General features: G+C 45.9%; 1 protein-coding gene across 1 annotated transcript in view; it reads right to left on the bottom strand.

The window, feature by feature from the left end:
* Positions 1–24111, bottom strand: part of ppp2r5d (protein phosphatase 2, regulatory subunit B', delta) — a 44325-nt gene that overhangs the window by 15000 nt on the left and 5214 nt on the right. The window contains exons 3-9 of the mRNA XM_074676172.1: positions 18433–18610; positions 17709–17908; positions 4617–4727; positions 4322–4414; positions 4110–4240; positions 1412–1471; positions 1–30 (exon numbers count right to left, since the gene is read on the bottom strand). The exon at positions 1–30 is cut by the window's left edge and continues 79 nt beyond it. Of these exons, the coding sequence (XP_074532273.1) occupies positions 1–30; positions 1412–1471; positions 4110–4240; positions 4322–4414; positions 4617–4727; positions 17709–17908; positions 18433–18610 (803 nt within the window). The remainder of the gene's footprint in view (positions 31–1411; positions 1472–4109; positions 4241–4321; positions 4415–4616; positions 4728–17708; positions 17909–18432; positions 18611–24111) is intronic.

Raw genomic sequence — 24111 nt, forward strand, 5'->3', positions numbered from 1 at the left:
TTCAGGGGCAGAGCAAAGCCATTGATGATGCTTCACAGACCAAACAGAAAAACCAATCAACCGTGTCATCAAACTGTGAGCTCTGTTCCTAAGAGTACAACATGAGCACAACGTGGGTCTGATCATACAGTCACTACAGGAACATGTCCCCATGAGCGCTACATAGGTCTAATCATACAGTCATGACAGAAACAGGAAAACATGAGCACCACGTGGGTCTGATCATACCATCACTACAGGAACATGTCCCCATGAGTTCTGTGTGGGTCTGATCGTACAGCCACAACAGGAACATGTCACTATGAGTGCTACATGATAGAAATAGAATAGAAATAGAAATAGAAAATACTTTATTTATCCCCGAGGGGAAATTCAGGAGTCACAGCAGCAATCAAGAAAATAAAAGTAAGAAAGTGTATAGAAAGTGCAAAAAGGTCCATAAGAAGTTAGATGACGACATCCCGTCCACCACTCCTCCACCACTCTCCAGCCCAGCCAGTCTCCACCTCCACAGGGTCCAGGACTGAGCCTCCCCAGCAGTCTGTTCATTCTCTGTCTCCTGGATCCTGTCTGCTCACAGCAGGCGAAGCTCCTCCAATGTGGGGCCGGCGTCCGATGTCAGCTCCGTCAGCCACGTCCGTGAACAGCACGATGCCGCTGGGTTAGCACAGCTAGCTCATCCATCCCCTGGAGATAGATCCCACGTTCCCAACAACGATGGATGAAAGGACAGGTCCACGTCGTCACCTCCCAGCTCACATCTGAGAACCAGCACGTCGTCCTCACCTCCTCCTCCTCAGCTCGAGGGAAATCATCAAGCCCTACACTAGTTAGCATTGACATGCTACAGGCTGCTAACAGCTAATTTCACATGTAAACAATGCAGCCATGGTTACATGTAGGATCTCCAGACAAACACAGGAGAAAAGTAGTAAAAATATCGCTGAAGCCACAAAAAGTTTGGTGTCCGTGACCAACACTGAACCATACAAAGTGATGATCCACTCCAAATACAAAGATTACGAAAAAGAGACGAAAAAAAATTACAAGAAACGGATGACACATGATGACACACTACCAGCACAGGTCCGATCATACGGTCACTACAGAAACACGTCATGATGGGTGCTATGTGGATCTATCGTGCAGTCACGACAGGAACATGTTTCCATGAGCTCTGCATGGGTCTGATGGTACAGTCACTTCAGACACAAGTAGCCATGAGTGCTGTTGGTCTTATTTTACAGTCCCTATAGGAACACTTCACCATGAGTTCTGCCCGGGTCTGACCATACGGTCACAACAGGACAGGAACAACATTACCAGGTTGCTCAGGATGCTGAGTGACCAGCTGTACATGTGATGAAATGGTGTCTGAATGTGTGAGAGTGTGAGTGTGTGAGAGTGCTACCTTCCAAGTATCTCTAGAAGCTCAGCTATGCCGTTGTGATGCTCAGTCTCGTAGATAAATCTGTAAAAAACAAAGACAGCTGTTTGCCATGCAGACTGAGAACACTGGACCCTTAACCAGGATGTGAAACCATGGGCTTCCAAGGTGATGGTCAGTTCCCAGTGAGTTCCCACTGGGGTCCCACTGGGGTCCCAGACCCCACTGGGGTCCCACTGGGGTCCCACTGACCCTGAAAGAAACAAACTGAAACATGGGTTAAAGATCATAAACAAGCATGCCAACAGAAAATGTTTCATCATTTCTTTGTTGAAGACTCTGAGGTGACTGAACCAGGACGGTCTGATTGACAGCTCTGTTGACCAATGAGGCTCCTGTAGTGCTGTGTGCACTGGTCATCAGAAGAGAGGAGGAACAGTGTTAGGAAACATCACAACACCAACACAAGAGTCAGGGCGCCCTCCATCACTGCCTGCTGCAAACTCTCACAGGGACCTGTTCTGCTGTGGGCTGACCCCTTGAGGAAGCCATGATGATTCATTTACAAGGTCCTACATACCATAAATTCCAGGCTATTGGGCGCACCTGAAAATAAGCCGCACCAACTAAATTTGGAAAGAAAAAAAAAGGTGCATATCTAGGCTGCACTTGACTATAAACCGCAAGTTGTAACATGAGATATTTACATATAAAAGGGGTCAGCCCAATGTCAGTGCCATTGCATTTTGTCCCTCAAAATATCAGGATAATTGACCTAGGCTAATATCTGGATACTGAAACACTTAACCCCAAATTGCTCCCACTGCTGCGTCAGTGGTGTGAGAATGGGCATGAAAGGGTGTGACTGTGTTAGACATACTGATGGATAGCTAACATAGTAAAAATGGGATCCATCAGTGAGTGAATGTGAGAGCGAATGGGTGTGGATGGGTAACCCCTAAATTCCACTGCGCAGCGGAGCGCCGTGGTCTTGCTCCGATTGTCAAACCTCACTGGAGGGGGAGGGCTGGTGCTCGGAGAGGCTCTCGTATAAATAGCGATATCACACGATCACCATCCACTCCCACAACTTTTGATATGTCAGTCCACACCTCGTCTTTTCTGCCTGTATCCTTATTAAAAGGATGGGAACATACAGAATGTTGAACTTCTCCACTTCCAAGATCAGCTTCTCTTCATCCATGCCTTTGTGTTGCGTCTAGGACCCTCCGACCAACTGTTTACCTGATGCACGTGCCTTCAGATGTGGCATATGTTATAACATATGGGGGAAATTTACGTTTGAGAGTTCATGCATTGTGTTTTATTTGGAATCTTCCGGGTACTTCACACAGTGACTTCCTGTCTACTGGTTTCTTATCGACAGTGAATTTACGAGGTTTGGAAGCAGCCACGCAGTGGAATTTGCCTGATAGATTACAATGGAAGCTAAAGTGCTCCGCAGTATGTTTCAAGGGCACGGCGCTTGCGGTGGAATTTAGGGGTTAGTGTGACCTGTGGTGTACAGCAGCTTTGAGTAGTCCATGACTAGAAGAGCGCTATATAAGCTCAAGTCCATTTACCATTTATAAGCCACAGGGTTCAAAGCGCGAGAAAAAAGCAGTGGCTTGTAGTCCGAGAAGTACAGTACATGTTTGCTTTGGTTCCAGGAAGAGGTGAAACAATAATACCATAACCAGGGTTTTCATCAATCCCCCAGACCCCAAACCAACCCCAGGTGGAAGTGAGGACGCCCACAGCCCCATAAACTGTCCATCACACTGCACCGTGCCATTAGACACGCAGGGCTGAGGGCAACTGTCGGGTTTTGGTGCTCTGCTACTTCTCAACAAGCTGCGCTGAGTGCAGTGCTGAGCCCCTCCCCTATCCAAAATACTGAGACAGACCAGTCCTCCCCACTCACGCAGTAGTTCCTCTCAGAGCTCGCTCACACTGGACATCCATACGGTGCCAAGGCATGCTTCAACCCTGAAGTCCAGTTAGTTAGACCAGTGTGACCGAAAGTGTGCCGTGCCCTCTGCTATTCTCTGCTTTGGCACGCTTCAGAGAGGCGAGCTTTTTAGCGTGGAACACTTCATGCACGAGCACAAGCGCAGCTTATGATCCATGACGTATGCTGCAGCCTGAGGAGACATCTGCATCCACATGAATTGCTCTTAAACTCGTCTCTTTGGACATTTTGATGGTCCATACCTCAGAGAAAGGAGAAAGATTATTTTGACGTTTAAGAAAAAATCTGCATAAAGATCATTCACAGTTAAAAACACATTTAAGGTGCTCTCAGTATATACCGACCTGTCACTTGTTTGCAGCTGTTTTTTTTGCCCGGAGTAATCATTTGTTGTTTTTTCTAATAAAAAGAACTGCTCAGAGTGAAAAATATTACAGCTGATTAATCTGACTCCAGATTTAAACCGTAATGTGTTATATCATTTTCTTTTACTTCAAACTGACATTTTAAAATAGCACAGACGAAAAGTATGGTTCAGGAACCAGTGCGGAAGTGAAGGTATTGGTGACTAAAAGGTTTGATCCATACCCAGCCCTAGGGTCGCCACTCCACCACCCCCCAGCTCTCAGGCCCCAACCCTCACATGGCACAGTTGGAAAGCCTGCTGATCCTCCCCCTTCACATCTCAGAGAAAGGAACTACCTGAGGGACTGGATCACCAAGTCCTGAACAGATGGTTTCAGTCCTGACCTGTAGAAGATGTTGTTGATCTGCCGCCGGATGTAGGCGCGAAGGCCGAGGAACTTGCCGTAGATCCGGTGGAGGATTGTCTTCAGGAAGTCTCTCTCTCTTGGATCCTCGCTGTCAAACAGCTCCAGCAGCTTTAAGACAATCAACACACAGAGAGTCAGCGCCCCGCCTGAACAACCTCCTCCTGACATGAACCCCTGATCCCAGCTTACCGACAGGACAAACTTTTGGTCAATGTATTTTTTGGCAACATTTGGCTGGAAGTCTGGAGACTCCAGGAAGCGAAGGAAGAACTCATAGACGAGCTGTGAAGACAAGCAGACGGCAGACAGGACCACGTGTCAGCGTCACAGAAACACCCACAGACAGCAGAGCAACGAAAGCAGAAGCCCATCAGTCCTCATCCAAACCATTCAGCTGCTTCTGCCAGTGACAGACATGATCAGCATGGAGCTGCTGGTGCACGCGCTCACACAGCCAGCAGGGGATGCCACACACTCACTGTACCTGCAAGTGAGGCCACGCAGCCTCCAGCGTGGGCTCATCCTCCTCAGGGTCAAACTCAGCACCGGTAGGGTTGGAGGATGGAGGGAGAGTCCGGAACAAGTTCACTGAAAACTGAACACACACATGCAAGCACATGCACGAGCACACACACACACACACACACACACACACACACACACACACACACACACACACACACACACACACACACACACACACACACACACACACTTAAAAACAGAGCTTTCAGGCTGAGTGTGTGTGCCCTCGCAATGTTGGACCTGTTTCAGTTTTACAGTCTGTGACAATCACTTCGAGACTTTTTCAGTTACGGACTAAAAGACCTCAGTCCCAGTCAGAGCTAGAAGAACTGGTCCTTCCTAAAACCAGGAGAAGGGATCACATAAGCCCAGTGCTGCCTCCTGTCTGTCAGAGTTATGCTGCTGCTGGTTTCCAGCAGCATGAAGGAAAGGTTGAGACTGAGCTGTTGGCAGCTGTCTTTGATTGTCCTATCACAGCTCTCTCTGCTGTCTTACCTTATGCTTCTCCTCTTTAACTGGTTCAGACTCAGAACTTCTCTTCTCCATGTGTTTTCTGTGTTATTTGGTGTTTTTTCCTTTGTTGTTGGGACCTTTGAAAGCAGTTTCAGTCTGTGACTTTCTGTGTTTGGTCAGAGCCAGGTTGTGACTCCTGCTTCAGTGGCCCTCATTTATCAAACGTCACCTGAAAAATGGGTGTGCGCTCCTTTCCACGCACAGATCAACATTGATCAATCTGAACGTGGGTGTCAGGTACGCTCTAATCCCACGCCAGGTCTGAGTTTGTGTATGCAAGTTTAATGTCAGTGGGGAGCGATGTGCAGAGAGGGAAATCTGTCTGTGGAGGAGAGTTATTAGATCATATGAGGGCAAAATATTTTCAAGCAGAAAAACTGATGTTCTTAGATTAATATTTAGATTATTGGATTAGATATGACACCAAGAATGCTCCTAACATTTCACTCTTCTGCCAATCTATAAAACACTTTGCTATGAAAGAGCAGCGCGAGCTGTCAGCTGATTTCTCCCCATAAAAAAATGTGTTTCCTTCATCAGTTTACTTAGAAAAATAAAAATAGAGATGCTGTTATTAGTTTTTCATACACTCCCTTGTCCATGATAAAGTCTACACAGAGAACATTCAGAGGAAGCTGGATCAAACTTTTAGCCTGGATTTTTTAAGGAAGCTGTTTGATTACAGGATTCACTGTGGAGATTATTATTTCACTCCCCACAATATTATCATATAAACTTGACCTGTGTGTGACAAAAGTGACAATTTCATAACAAAAGACGTTTATTTACATGAGCTCACAACCTATGCACTCTATGTGATAAGAAGAATCATAAAACTCTGGTCTGCCCATGCGTAATTGATCAACACACTTCAGCTCCACCCCTCCTCAGTCTGTGACAGGTCCAGGAGTCTGCAGCTTCTTTCAGAGCTCAAACACATCTTTAAAAGAAAACTTTCCATCTTTCTAGACCTAAACGGAAACAATTAATAATATTGTGGTTTCTAATAGTCAGACATCATGGATGAATTAATCAGGCTTTAAACGAGGGCTGTGTAAGTGAAATGTTTAAAACTCTGCTGTATTTTACTTTGTAACATCCATGCTGCTGAATCACTGCAATGATTTCCTTGCAGCTGATTTTTTTTGATTCGCCACTTTTCCGACTGTCAAACAACAAAGTGTCACTCACTGATGACTGACTGACTGATGACTGACAAACTGACTGACTGACAGACTGACTGACTGACTAATTGACTGACTGATGACTGATTGACTGACTGACTAATTAACTGACTGACTGACTGATAGATGACTGACTGACTGACTGACTGACTGATTGATGACTGACTGACTGACTGATTGATGACTGACTGACTGACTGATTGATGACGGATTGACTGACTGACTGACAAATAGATGACTGACTGACTGACTGACTAACTGACTGACTGACTAACTGACTGTCTAACTGACTGACTGACTGACTGATTGATGACTGACTGACTGACTGACTGACTGACTGACCAATGACTAACTGACTGACTGACTGGCTGACTGATTGCTGACTGACTGACTGATAGATGACTGACTGACTGACAAATAGATGACTGACTGACTGACTGACTGACTGACTGATGACTGACAAACTGACTGACTGACTAACTGATGACTGACAGACTGACTGACTGACTAATTGACTGACTGATGACTGATTGACTGACTGACTAATTAACTGACTGACTGACTGATAGATGACTGACTGACTGACTGACTGATTGATGACTGACTGACTGACTGACTGACTGATGACTGACTGACTGACTGATTGATGACTGACTGACTGACTGACTGATTGATGACTGACTGACTGACAAATAGATGACTGACTGACTGACTGACTAACTGACTGACTGACTGACTGATTGATGACTGACTGACTGACTGACTGACTGACTGACCAATGACTAACTGACTGACTGACTGGCTGACTGATTGCTGACTGACTGACTGACTGATTGATGACTGACTGACTGACTAACTGACTAATTTACTGACTGACTGACTGATAGATGACTGACTGACTGACTGACAAATAGATGACTGACTGACTGGCTGACTAACTGACTGACTGACTGACTGACTGATAGATGACTGACTGACTGACTGACAAATAGATGACTGACTGACTGACTGACTGACTGACTGATGACTGACAAACTGACTGACTGACTAACTGATGACTGACAGACTGACTGACTGACTAATTGACTGACTGATGACTGACTGACTGACTGATAGATGACTGACTGACTGACTGACAAAAAGATGACTGACTGACAGACTGACTGATTGATGACTGACTGACTGACTGACTGATTGATGACTGACTGACTAACTGACTGACTGACTGACTGACTAACTGACTGACTGACTGACTGATTGATGACTGACTGACTGACTGACTGACTGACTGACCAATGACTGACTGACTGACTGACTGGCTTACTGATTGATGACTGACTGACTGACTGACTGACCAATGACTGACTGACTGACTGACTGACAAATAGATGACTGACTGACTGACGGACTGACTGACTAACTGACTGATGACTGATTGACTGATGACTGACAGACTGACTTACTGACTGACTGATGACTGACTAACTGATGACTGACAGACTGACTGACTGACTGATGACTGACTAACTGATGACTGACAGACAGACTGACTGACTGATGACTGATTGACTGACAGACTGACTGACTGATGACTGACAGACTGACTGACTGACTGACTGACCAATGACTGATTGACTGACTGACTGACAGACTGACTGATGACTGACAGACTGACTGACTGGCTGACTGGTTGATGACTGACTGACTGACTGACAAATAGATGACTGACTGACTGACCAATGACTGACTGACTGACTGACTGATTGACTCACCACTGATGACTGATTGACTGATGACTGACAGACTTACTGACTGACTGATGACTGACTAACAGATGACTGACAGACTGACTGAGTGAATGACTGACTGATGACTGATTAACTGATGACTGACAGACTGACTAACAGACTGACTGACTGACTGATGACTGACAGACTGACTAATTAACTGATGACTGACTCACTGACTGATTGACTGACTGATGACTGACTGACTGACTGACTTACTGACAGACTGACTGATGACTGACTGACTGACTGATGACTGACTGACTGACTAACTGATGACTGACTGAATGACTGATGACTAAGTGACTGATTGACAGATGACTGACTGACTGATGACTTACTGATGACTGACTGACTGATCGACTGATGACTGACTGACTGATTGACAGATGACTGACGACTAACTGACTGACTTACTGACTGACTGATGACTGACTGACTGACAGACTGATGACTGACAGACTGACTGACAGACTGACTGACTTACTGACTGACTGACTGACTGATGACTGACTGATGACTGACAGACTGATAATTGACTGATTGATGACTGATGACTGACAGACTGATGATTGACTGACTGATGACTGATGACTGACAGACTGACTCACTGACTGATGACTGACTGACTGACTGAATGATTGACTGATGACTGATGACTGACAGACTGACTTACAGACTGACCAACTGACTGACTGATGACTGACTCACTTACTGATGACTGACTGACGGACTGACTGACTGATAACTGACAGAATGACTGACCAATGACTGACTGTCTGATGACTGACTGACTGATGACTGACTGACTGACTGACTAACTGATGACTGATGACTGACGACTGACTGACTGATTTACTGATGGCTGACTGAATGACTGACTGACTGATGACTGACTGACTGATGACTGACCAACTAACTTATTGACTGATTCACTGATGACTGACTGACTGACTGACTGATTCACTGATGACTGACTGACTGGTGACTGATGACTGACAGACTGACTGACCGATCGACTGATTGATGACTGACTGACTGACTGATTGACTAACTGATGACTGACAGACTGACTGACTGACTGACAGACTGTGAGACTGACTAACTGATCGACTGATGACTGACAGACTGACTGACTGACAGACTGATGACTGACAGACTGATTGACTGACTGATGACTGACTGACTGACTGGTGACTGACTGATTGATGACTGATAGACTGACTGTCTGATGACTGACTGACTGATGACTGACAGACTGACTGATGACTGAATGACTGACTGACTGATGACTGACTGACTAATGACTGACAGACTGACTGTCTGATGACTGACTGACTGATGACTGACAGACTGAATGACTGATGACTGAGAGAGTGACTGTCTGATGACTGACTGACTGACTGACAGACTGACTGACTGACTGACTGACTGACGACTGACTGACTGACGGACTGACTGACTGACTGATGACTGACAGACTGACTGACATACTGACTGATTGACTGACAGACTGATGACTGACAGACTGACTGTCTGATGACTGACTGACTGATGACTGACAGACTGAATGACTGATGACTGAGAGAGTGACTGTCTGATGACTGACAGACTGACTGACTGACTGACTGACTGACTGACTGACGACTGACTGACTGACTGACGGACTGACTGACTGACTGATGACTGACAGACTGACTGACATACTGACTGACTGACTGACAGACTGATGACTGACAGACTGACTGGCTGACTGATGACTGACCAACTAACTTATTGACTGATTCACTGATGACTGACTGACTGACTGACTGATTCACTGATGACTGACTGACTGGTGACTGATGACTGACAGACTGACTGACAGACTGACTGACTGACTGACTGACGACTGACTGACTGACGGACTGACTGACTGACTGATGACTGACAGACTGACTGACATACTGATTGACTGACTGACAGACTGATGACTGACAGACTGACTGACTGACTGATGACTGACCAACTAACTTATTGACTGATTCACTGATGACTGACTGACTGACTGACTGATTCACTGATGACTGACTGACTGGTGACTGATGACTGACACACTGACTTGCCGATCGACTGACAGACTGACTGATTGACTGACTGATCGACTGATGACTGACTGACTGACTGAGAGACTGATGACTGACAGACTGATTGACTGACTGATGACTGACTGACTGACTGACTAACTGATGACTGATGACTGACGACTGACTGACTGATTTACTGATGGCTGACTGAATGACTGACTGACTGATGACTGACAGACTGACTGATGACTGACCAACTAACTTATTGACTGATTCACTGATGACTGACTGACTGACTGACTGATTCACTGATGACTGACTGACTGGTGACTGATGACTGACAGACTGACTGACCGATCGACTGATTGATGACTGACTGACTGACTGATTGACTAACTGATGACTGACAGACTGACTGACTGACTGACAGACTGACAGACTGACACACTGACTAACTGATCAACTGATGACTGACAGACTGACTGACTGACAGACTGATGACTGACAGACTGATTGACTGACTGATGACTGACTGACTGACTGGTGACTGACTGATTGATGACTGATAGACTGACTGTCTGATGACTGACTGACTGATGACTGACAGACTGACTGATGACTGAATGACTGACTGACTGATGACTGACTGACTAATAACTGACAGACTGACTGTCTGATGACTGACTGACTGATGACTGACAGACTGAATGACTGATGACTGAGAGAGTGACTGTCTGATGACTGACAGACTGACTGACAGACTGACTGACTGACGACTGACTGACTGACGGACTGACTGACTGACTGATGACTGACAGACTGACTGACTGACTGACAGACTGATGACTGACAGACTGACTGACTGACTGATGACTGACCAACTTACTTATTGACTGATTCACTGATGACTGACTGACTGACTGACTGATTCACTGATGACTGACTGACTGGTGACTGATGACTGACAGACTGACTTGCCGATCGACTGACAGACTGACTGACTGACTGACTGATTGACTAACTGATGACTGACAGACTGACTGACTGACTGACAGACTGACAGACTGACTGACTGACAGACTGACTGACTGATCGACTGATGACTGACTGACTGACTGACTGACAGACTGATGACTGACAGACTGATTGACTGACTGATGACTGACTGACTGACTGGTGACTGACTGATTGATGACTGATAACTGACTGACTTACTGACTGACTTACTGATGAGTAACTGACTGATGACTGACAGACTGACTGTCTGATCACTGACTGACTGATGAGTGACTGACTGATGACTGACAGACTGACTGTCTGATGACTGACTGACTGACAGACTGACTGACAAATAGATGACTGAATGACTGACTGACAAATAGATGACTGACTGACAGACTGACTGACATATAGATGACTGACTGACTGACTAACTGATTGATGACTGACTGACTGACTGACTGACTTATTTACTGACTGACTGACTGATAGATGACTGACTGACTGACTGACAAATAGATTACTGACTGACTGACTGACTGACTAACTGACTGACTGATTGACTGACTGATGACTGACTGACTGACTGGTGACTGACTGATTGATGACTGATAGACTGACTGTCTGATGACTGACTGACTGATGACTGAAAGACTGACTGATGACTGAATGACTGACTGACTGATGACTGACTGACTAATGACTGACAGACTGACTGTCTGATGACTGAATGACTGATGACTGACAGACTGAATGACTGATGACTGACAGAGTGACTGTCTGATGACTGACAGACTGACTGACTGATGACTGACTGTCTGATGACTGACTGACTGATGACTGACAGACTGACTGACTGTTGACTGACAGACTGACTGACTTACTGACTGACAGACTAACTGATAGACTGACTGACAGACTGATGACTGACAGACTGACTGACTGATGACTGACTGACTGACTGTCTGATGACTGACTGTCTGATGACTGACTGACTGACTGACAGACTGATGACTGACAGACTGATGACTGACAGACTGACTGATGACTGACCAACTAACTTATTGACTGATTTACTGATGACTGACTGACTGACTGACTGATTCACTGATGACTGACTGACTGGTGACTGATGACTGACAGACTGACTTGCCAATCGACTGATGACTGACAGACTGACTGACTGACTGACTGATTGACTAACTGATGACTGACAGACTGACTGACTGACTGACAGACTGACAGACTGATCGACTGATGTCTGACAGACTGACTGACTGACAGACTGATGACTGACAGACTGATTGACTGACTGATGACTGACTGACTGACTGGTGACTGACTGATTGATGACTGACAGACTGACTGACTTACTGACTGACTGACCGATGAGTGACTGACTGATGACTGACAGACTGACTGTCTGATGACTGACTGACTGATGACTGACAGACTGACTGATGACTGAATGACTGACTGACAAATAGATGACTGACTGACTGACTGACTGACAAATAGATGACTGACAGACTGACTGACTGACTGACTGATGACTGACAAACTGACTGACTGACTGACAGACTGATGACTGACAGACTGATTGACTGACTGACTGACTGGTGACTGACTGATTGATGACTGATGACTGACAGACTGACTGACTTACTGACTGACTGACTGATGAGTGACTGACTGATTACTGACAGACTGACTGTCTGATGACTGACAGACTGACTGATGACTGAATGACTGACTGACTGATGACTGACTGACTAATGACTGACAGACTGACTGTCTGATGACTGACTGACTGATGACTGACAGACTGAATGACTGATGACTGACTGTCTGATGACTGACAGACTGACTGACAGACTGACTGACTGATGACTGACTGTCTGATGACTGATGGACTGATGACTGACAGACTGACTGACTGATGACTGACAGACTGACTGACGACTGACTGACAGACTGATTGACTGACTGATTGATGACCGACAGACTGACTGACAGACTGACTGACTTACTGACTGACTGACTGACTGACTGACAGACTGACTGACTGATGACTGACAGACTGATGACTGACAGACTGACTGTCTGATGACTGACTGACTGATGACTGACTGACTGACTGACTGACTGACTGACTGACTGACAGACTGATGACTGACAGACTGACTTACTGATGACTGATAGACTGATGACTGACAGACTGACTGACAGACTGACAGACTGATGACTGACAGACTGACTGACTTACTGACTGACAGACTGACAGACTGACTGACTGATCGACTGATGACTGACAGACTGACTGACAGACTGACTTACTGATGACTGACAGACTGATGACTGACAGACTGACTGATGACTGACCAACCAACTTATTGACTGATTTACTGATGACTGACTGACTGACTGACTGATTCACTGATGACTGACTGTCTGGTGACTGATGACTGACAGACTGACTTACCGATCAGCTGATGACTGACAGACTGACTGACTGACTGACTGACTGATTGACTAACTGATGACTGACAGACTGACTGACTGACTGACAAACTGACAGACTTACTGACTGATCGACTGATGACTGACGGACTGACTGACTGACAGACTGATGACTGAAAGACTGATTGACTGACTGACTGACTGACTGATTGATGACTGATGACTGATGACTGACAGACTGACTGTCTGATGACTGACAGACTGACTGACAGACTGACTGACTGATGACTGACTGTCTGATGACTGATGGACTGATGACTGACAGACTGACTGACTGATGACTGACAGACTGACTGACGACTGACTGACAGACTGACTGACAGACTGATTGATGACCGACAGACTGACTGTCTGATGACTGATGGACTGATGACTGACAGACTGACTGACAAATGACTGACAGACTGACTGACGACTGACTGACAGACTGATTGACTGACTGATTGATGACCGACAGACTGACTGACAGACTGACTGACTTACTGACTGACTGACTGACAGACTGAAAGACTGACTGACTGATTAATGACAGACTGACTGACTGATGACTGACAGACTGACTGTCTGATGACTGACTGACTGATGACTGACTAACTGACTGACTGACAGACTGACAGACTGATGACTGACAGACTGACTGAAAGACTGACTTGCTGATGACTGATAGACTGATGACTGACAGACTGACTGACAGACTGACAGACTGACTGACTGATAGACTGATGACTGACAGACTGACAGACTGACTGACTGATCAACTGATGACTGACAGACTGACTGATGACTGACAGACTGATGACTGACAGACTGACTGACAGACTGACTGACTGACTGACTGACTGGTGACTTACTAATTGATGACTGATGACTGACAGACTGACAGACTGACTTACTGACTAACTGACTGATGACTGACAGACTGACTGTCTGATGACAGACTGACTGATGACTGACTGACTGACTGACTGACTGACTTACTGATGACTGATGAGCTGACAGACTGACTGTCTGATGACTGACTGACTGATGACTGACTGACTGATGACTGACAGACTTACTGACTGACTGACAGACTGACAGACTGACAGACTGATGACTGACAGACTGACTGACTTACTGACTGACTGACTGATGACTGACAGACTGACTGACAGACTGACAGACTGACTGACTGATAGACTGATGACTGACAGACTGACAGACTGACAGACTGACTGACTGATCGACTGATGACAGACAGACTGACTGACTGACAGACTGATGACTGACAGACTGACTGACAGACTGACTGACTGACTGACTGACTGGTGACTGACTGATTGATGACTGATGACTTACAGACTGACTGACTTACTGACTAACTGACTGATGACTGACAGACTGACTGTCTGATGACAGACTGACTGATGACTGACTGACTGACTGACTGACTTACTGATGACTGACAGACTGACTGACAGACTGACTGACTGACTGGTGACTGACTGATTGATGACTGATGACTTACAGACTGACTGACTTACTGACTGACTGACTGATGACTGACAGACTGACTGTCTGATGACAGACTGACTGTCTGATGACAGACTGACTGATGACTGACTGACAGACTGATTACTGACAGACTGATTGACTGACTGATGACTGACTGACTGACTGGTGACTGACTGATTGATGACTGATGACTGACTGACTGACTGACTGTCTAATGACTGACTTACTGATGACTGACAGACTGACTGATGACTGAATGAGTGACTGACTGATGACTGACAGACTGACTGTCTAATGACTGACTGACTGATGACTGACAGACTGACTGATGACTGAATGACTGACTGACTGATGACTGACTGACTAATGACTGACAGACTGACTGTCTGATGACTAACTGACTGATGACTGACAGACTGAATGACTGATGACTGACAGACTGACTGTCTGATGACTGACAGACTGACTGACAGACTGACTGACTGATGACTGGCTGTCTGATGACTGATGGACTGATGACTGACAGACTGACTGACTGATGACTGACAGACTGACTGACGACTGACTGACAGACTGACTGACTGATGACTGACTGTCTGATGACTGATGGACTGATGACTGACAGACTGACTGACTGATGACTGACAGACTGACTGACGACTGACTGACAGACTGATTGACTGACTGATTGATGACCGACAGACTGACTGACAGACTGACTGACTTACTGACTGACTGACTGACAGACTGACAGACTGACTGACTGATTAATGACAGACTGACTGACTGATGACTGACAGACTGACTGTCTGATGACTGACTGACTGATGACTGACTAACTGACTGACTGACAGACTGACAGACTGATGACTGACAGACTGACTGAAAGACTGACTTGCTGATGACTGATAGACTGATGACTGACAGACTGACTGACAGACTGACAGACTGACTGACTGATAGACTGATGACTGACAGACTGACAGACTGACAGACTGACTGACTGATCGACTGATGACTGACAGACTGACTGACTGACAGACTGATGACTGACAGACTGACTGACAGACTGACTGACTGACTGACTGACTGGTGACTGACTGATTGATGACTGATGACTTACAGACTGACTGACTTACTGACTGACTGACTGATGACTGACAGACTGACTGTCTGATGACAGACTGACTGATGACTGACTGACTGACTGACTTACTGATGACTGATGAGCTGACAGACTGACTGTCTGATGACTGACAGACTGACAGACTGACTGACTGATTAATGACAGACTTACTGACTGACTGACAGACTGACAGACTGACAGACTGATGACTGACAGACTGACTGACTTACTGACTGACTGACTGATGACTGACAGACTGACTGACTTACTGACTGACTGAATGATGACTGACAGACTGACTGACAGACTGACAGACTGACTGACTGATAGACTGATGACTGACAGACTGACAGACTGACTGTCTGATGACTGACTGACTGATGACTGACTAACTGACTGACTGACAGACTGACTGATGACTGACTGACTGACTGACTGACTGACTTACTGATGACTGATGAGCTGACAGACTGACTGTCTGATGACTGACTGACTGATGACTGACTGACTGATGACTGACAGACTTACTGACTGACTGACAGACTGACAGACTGACAGACTGACAGACTGATGACTGACAGACTGACTGACTTACTGACTGACTGACTGATGACTGACAGACTGACTGACTGATGACTGACAGACTTGACTGACTTACTGACTGACTGACTGATGACTGACTGACTGACTGACTGATGACTGACAGACTGACTGACTGATGACTGACAGACTGACTGACTGATGACTGACAGACTGACTGACGACTGACTGACGCACTGACTGACTGATGACTGACAGACTGACTGACTGACAGACTGACTGATTGATGATTGACTGACTGATGACTGACAGACTGACTGTCTGATGACTGACTGACTGATGACTGACAGACTGACTGTCTGATGACTGACTGACTGATGACTGACTGACTGACTGACTGACAGACTAACTGACTGACAGACTAACTGATGACTGACAGACTGATGACTGACAGACTGACTGACTGACTGACAGACTGACTGTCTGATGACTGACTGACTGATGACTGACTGACTGACAGACTTACTGACTGACAGACTAACTGATGACTGACAGACTGATGACTGACAGACTGATTGACTGACTGACAGACTGACAGACTGATGACTGACAGACTGACTGATGACTGACTGATGAAGTGATGACAGTTACACATCTCTAATTCCGGTAGCTCTTGTGTTGTTAAGCTTGGTGTGAAGATGGTTGCCATATCAAACTTGTTGAGCGTCCTTGTGTGTGTGTGTGTGTGTGTGTGTGTGTGTGTGTGTGTGTGTGTGTGTGTGTGTGTGTGTGTGTGTGTGTGTGTGTGTGTGTGTGTCTCACCATCAGCACAGCCTCAGGGTAGATACACTCGGTCACCACGTCACTGTTGTGTGTGATGTACTCCACCATCTCGTTGAGTCCAGCTCGCTTCACTTCTTTATACTTAAGGTCACTGAGAGGGTCGCTCACGAAGTCGAACAGGACGCAGCACTGACGCAGTTTCTGGACGAACAGGTCCTCACGCTCCATCATGGGGGAGTCTGAGGGCAAAGGGGGGATGGTTGGGGGGTTAGCTGAAAGGGATGGGCTTCATGGGCCTCTGACAGGGATCACTGATAGAAATAGAAGAGTGTAGAAGCTGATTGGGTCCAAGAAGTGCGGACACCTCTAGTTACCTGTCCTCTTAGACGGCACATGCTGATGGCAGGCTCTGATTGGTTAACAGCTCAGGTCACTGAGATTCGTGTTAACAACAGAAACCACCACTAAAACCTGAGATTACCTGTTTAAAACCCCAATCAGACAGGTGAGAGAGGACAGGCTGGGGTCTTTCCCTTAAGAAGAGGTCTACGTCAGACTCTGAACCCATCAGGGATGGTCTGAGGAGCCTCTGGAGGGCTTGTTGTAATAAAAACCAGACCAGAGGTGGATGTTCTGTGTGTCTGTGGAGGATCTATGATAAAGAGCAGCTGTAGCTTGCTGTTAGCTTCTGTGTGTTAGCTTCTGTGGTTTAACGTCTGTGGTTTAACGTCTGTGTGTTAGCGTCTGTGTGTGTGCTCATGACCTTTCAGTGCAGGTAGTTTCTGCAGCTCTCTGTTCTTGGTCAGGCTGAAGCGGGACGAGCTCTGGCGGCGCTCCTTCTTCACCAGCTGAGGCCCGCCAGAGTATTTGATCTTGTTGAGCTGAGTGGGTGGAGGTGTGCTGTTACTGGGGCGCTTACTGCCACTCTGCTGCTGCTGGGACTGTGAACGCACACACACACACACATTTCAACTTAAAGTCAGCTTGGTAAAATTTGTGAAAGCCTGCAAAAAGAAGAGATGTTAACAGAGAGACAGAGGAGGAGAGTCAGGCCTGACGCTCAAATCTGATCAGTTGTTTGTTCACATTCCACGGTAAGCGCGGCCTGTCTGTGGGCTGAGATGAAAACAGCTCACGCTTCTGAAGTGACTCGTGTGCTCAGCTAAACATTAATGACATCACACTCTGAACAGTCTTTACGAACGTGGTCCTGGGTTTTTGGAGGGGGCTTGTTTTCTAAAGTATAGCTGGTCTAGCTGCTGGCTTTGCTTCCTGTATGATCCACACTTGATTCTGTCCCAGCTTTCCAAAACCAGAAAAATGAACACATACTTAGGTTTCACTTTCTGCTCTCTCCTTGTGCCCCTCCCTCTGCCTCCCCTCCCCGGCTCACTCCATCACTGCTGTCCTCCATCTCGGTGTTCACTGGGTGTGACTCCTGCCTCTACTCTGCAGCCCTGAACTGTGCCATGTGTGCCACAGATTAAATGTGACCTGGCTGCTCAGACCACCATCAAAAAAATCTGACACGTAAGGTGGTCTGAATCTGGTTTTTCAGATGTCAGATTCAATGTGACTCCTGCTGTTTGCACTGTTTTTATCTAGATCTGTTCTTCGGGGTTACTCTCACTTTCAAAACCTGACACAACTAACCAATGAGAGAGGAGAACACCCCCACCTGGAACTCCCTCCCTCCCCTTTGGGCAAGGAGACCAGACCAAGGAGACCCACCACTCCCTGTGTGGGTGGACCACTAACCAGGTCTTCATGTACCCTTCAAACACTTAGACCTGAGTGGGTCTTTTTGTCTCAGGTCAAATATGTCATCATGCACAGCTCCAGACTAAATTTTTGCATTGGTTGCACCAGTGCCCCTAACTTTTTTTTTATGTGCACCAGCACAAAATTTAGGTGCACCCAAATTTAAACAAGAATAAGTTGTCAGCTATGGATACAACATCAGTGTTTCCCTGAGGCCTCGCCTGTTTCTGCTGTGATTTAAAGGATCCAAGGATCACCTTTTTTTATCTAGGCTTAAAATCTGCTTTAAATGTATTAAACTGGCTGATGCACATTTATGTTTAACACATTTTACACTCAAAGCACTGTTGAATATAATATCTTTACAATCATATTTACTTACAGTTGTTGAGGTAGAGAGTGAAGTGAAAGAGGAGAAATGGTAATAATATGTACTGTGCACACCCTGGCCACCCCTACCTATGCCACTTCCCTCATTGTGCCCCCCCAGTCTGAAAGTCTGGACACGCCCCTGCACAGAGGGACATAGTGACAGTGGGATGAAGCTAACAGGCTTTCAGGTTTGTTCACCAAAAGCTGGAGGAGAACTCCTGTTGGTTTGTAAAGAATGAGAGCAAAGATAGCCAAACTACGACTTCGGTCCCAAAGAGAGAGCAGAAAAATGTCTCCTGTATGAGCGCCAGGAGGATTAAAGATCAGCTGATGTATGCATGTAAGTTAATTCACAGCTCGAGCAATGTACCAATCATCATTACAATCTCCACAAAGTGATCAGGATGAAGTTTAAAGTAAATACAAACCACACAGAGTGCAGAGGTACCTCTGCTGATGCTGACTTCATATGTGGATATTAACCTGGAAATAGAGATGAAAGTTTTCTCTGCGACTCACAGGATATTCACGTTGTGAAATGTGCATCATTACAGCTTATAAAAGCCAGAGTTAGATGATAACAAATCTATAAACACTGCTAAATGATCCTAGTGAGAGTGGAGCCCATTTTCTCCAGTAACTCTGCGTCTTATGTGAGCACAGCGTGGAGAAATCTCCGCCATGCCATGTAGAGCTGGGAGTTGTAAACACACATACAACTCAAAGCAGTGAGTAAACAGGGCCACAGCCAATCAGAGGCAGGGACCACCCGAGCTCTGCCCCTTATTAGTTAAGACCACCATCTGACCCTTCACTGAGTGTAAATTCAGTCACTGAAGAACGCAGCGAGATGATGCACCTGCAGAAAAAACAGGTTTTCACCCGGCAGCGTCAGGTGCACCAGTGCAACCAGGAAAAAATATTAGTCGCTCTCTTAAAATTTTTGGTTGCATTCTGGAGCCCTGTCATGTGTCCTATCAAACACACATACTGTCCACAAATCAATCTGAACCCAAGATATTCAAAGAGACAAATGGTCTGAAGTTTCTGACTCACCTTAGGAAACGTTTGAAGACATTTGGACTCTTTACAATCAATGGAGTCCATTTTTTTAATACACTGCCTGGCCAAAGTCTCCACCTAGATTTAACTTAGCCAATGGGTACGAGCCACCTATGAGATAATTACTGCATAGGCAAATATCGTGACACATTCTGTGGTCCAAACATGTGGTACAAAATATGTTGGTCTGTTTGCTTGATGCATGCCAGTGATGTGGGGGCAGTCTATGATCTGGGGTTGCTGCAGTCGGTCAGGTTTAGGTTCAGCAACAGTCTGTGCTCAAAGAATGAGGTCAGCTGACCACCTGAATATACTGAGTGACCAGGTTATTCCATCAGTGGAGTTTTTCTTCCCTGACGGCACAGCCACCGTTCATGACTGAGCACCTGAGAGTGGCAGCCAGTCACAGCAGCTCAGCTACCAACTGAACATGGGGGTGGACGACGCTGTCATCTACCTCCTGCAGAGATCCCTGTCTCACCTGGAGAACACCTGCAGCACTGTGAGGGTCATGTTTTTTTATTTCTCCAGTGTTTTCAACATGATCCAGCCTTCGCTGCTCAGGGGGAAGCTTGAGGGGCGGGGGTTGACCTTCACCTGGATGCATGGTCTGTGGATTCCCTTAACAATAGGCCGTAGTGTGGCTCCAGGACTGTGTGTCAGACATGGTGGTCTGCAGCACAGGAGCACCGCAGGGGACAGTGCTCTCCCCCTTCCTCTTCACCCTGTACACCTCAGACTTTTCTTATAACTCTGAGAGCTGTCACCTCCAGAAGTTCTCAGATGATACAGCCATCGTTGGATGCATACGGCAGGAGGACGAGCTGGAATAGAGGACTGTCATCTCTGACTTTGTCGACTGGTGTGACGTGAACCACCTCCAGCTTAACACCAGTAGGAGATGGTCGTGGATTTCTGCAGGAGGAGGACACCCCAAACTGCACCTGTGAGCATCCAGGGTCTGGACGTTGAGATGGTGGAGTCCTACAGATTCCTGGGTGTTCACCTCAACAATAAACTGGACTGAACACACAACACAGAAGTCCTGTACAAGAAGGGCCAAAGTGGTCTCCACCTGCTGAGGAGACTGAGGTCCTTTGGAGTGTGCAGGACTCTGCTCAGGACTTTTTATGACTCTGTGGTAGCTTCAGCACTTTTCTATGCAGTGGTCTGCTGGGGAGCGGGGAGTACAGAGAGGGACAGAAAGAGACTGAACAGACTAGTCAGGAGGGCTGGCTCTGTACTGGACTGCTCCATAGGACACGGTCACACTGGCAAACCGTGCTGTGCTTAAGCACACTTCACTTCTCTGCTTTGGCACGCTTCAGAGAGATGGGCTTTGGCACAGTTTACTTCATGCACGAGCACAAGCACGCGGACAGCGTGTGTGATCCATGACGTACGATCACTGTGAGCGTATCTCTTGACAGTCATTTTAAACAAAGCGGGGTGTTAGAGGGCTGTGTCAAGTGAAAAAAAATTACCATAAGTCCAAAAGTTTCTAAAGTTGTAGCAGATTTGTCTGTTGACTGATGAGATCTCACGTCATGTAAACAGATGCTTCACGATGGCGTAGGCGGGCCATGCCCGTGTGTGATACCCTGCTAAAGTCTGGTTCATATAGGAGTAGTGTGACCGCTGGCTGTACTCTACAGCTGGGGAACAGCGCTGCGGGGGGGGCAATCGTGCCTAAGCACTGGATGGCCAGTGTGACCACGCCCTTAGACTCCCTGGAGAAGGAGGTGAGAAGAGGCAAAGCTTGCATCCATCATGGACAGTCCCTCTCACCCACTGCATGAGACTGTGGGGGACTTGAGCAGCTCCTTCAGCAGCAGACTCAGATCCCCATCCAGCAAGACAGAGCACTACCACAGGTCATTCCTCCCAACTTCAGTAGGACTTTATAAAACACAAACCTGAACTCAAACCATAATGACATCAAGCATTCAATAAATACGGCCCATCATTCCAGTGCTCACTGTAAATTTTCATTGTCAAGAGCTTCTCATTCTCAAGAACCACTCTTTGTATACATCTTGCTCCTTTATAAATATGTAAATAGTAATAGTTTTCTGCTTTTCTATATGTCTTTATATTTCTTCAAATTTCTAATATTACATTCTATAATCATTATTCTATTTTTATTGTTATTGCATAACTGCACTTTTTTGTGAGCTGCAGTGACAAAAAAAAATTCCCCAAGAGGCATCAATAAAGAATATCCGATTCTATTCTATTCTATTCTATTCTATTCTATTCTATTCTATTCTATTCTATATTCCAAGTAGGGCTGCACGATATGGCCAAAATCCAATATCTCGATATTTGTAGGCTATATCTCCATACACGATATATATCTCAATATTCTGATTCCTCCTCTAAATCACTCTATCACTCTATCACACTATTAATGTTAAATCCAACAAATTGATCCATAAAATGACATCAGTATAATGATTCAAGCAGACCTTTTAGTTGGATTTTTAAAATTTAAATGCAAAAAGGGGAAAATCTTTTATTTTAAACCAAACTTTATGTAGTTACATATTTTTAGTTCCAGTAAAATAATTCATTCAGATTTATTCTACTGGCTGATTCTATTCTATTCTATTCTATTCTATTCTATTCTATTATATTTTATTATATTATATTATATTATATTATATTATAATTTCAAAATATGAACTAAAGTTGCGGATAATATTACTTTTATTTCCATAAATGAGCTACCTGAATAATGATGGTCATGCTGAAAGGACTCTATTAACTTCTGTCTGTTAGCCTGGGGTCTGGTTGAACTGTATTGGATTTGGGTTTGTCTTCTGATAATAACCTAGCTAGCAGTTTTTTAGTATTCAGCTGTAAAATAGCATCAAACTCATCTGCCGTCATGTTTCAAACAGAGCATAGCTGGTTGCTTTCACCGAACGGCAATCTGAGCGTGAGGCAGAGTGCGCAGAAAAGCCAAAAGTGAAAGTTAAAAACATTCCGCGTTTCTTTCTCGTGAGGATCAGGGCCCTGTTCTACTAAGCAAGTTCAGTTCAGCGAGATAGCCTTGGAGCTACCTCGCTGAACTGAGCGCGGTAGCCAGCGGTCTCGCTACACGGTTTTATGACGCTGGTTATCAACCTCATAAGTTGATCCAGCTAGGCAATGAGCGCGTGCACAGATATAAGGCGGAGCCCGCTGCATCTGACCAATCGCGAACATGGAGCAGTCTGGAGCGTCAGAGCAGGCCAGAGAGAGA

Source organism: Halichoeres trimaculatus, unplaced genomic scaffold (genome assembly GCF_033239565.1).
Source record: "Halichoeres trimaculatus isolate MK-OKI-2021-1 unplaced genomic scaffold, fHalTri1.1 fHalTri1_scaffold_8, whole genome shotgun sequence".
NCBI classification, from domain to species: domain Eukaryota; kingdom Metazoa; phylum Chordata; class Actinopteri; order Labriformes; family Labridae; genus Halichoeres; species Halichoeres trimaculatus.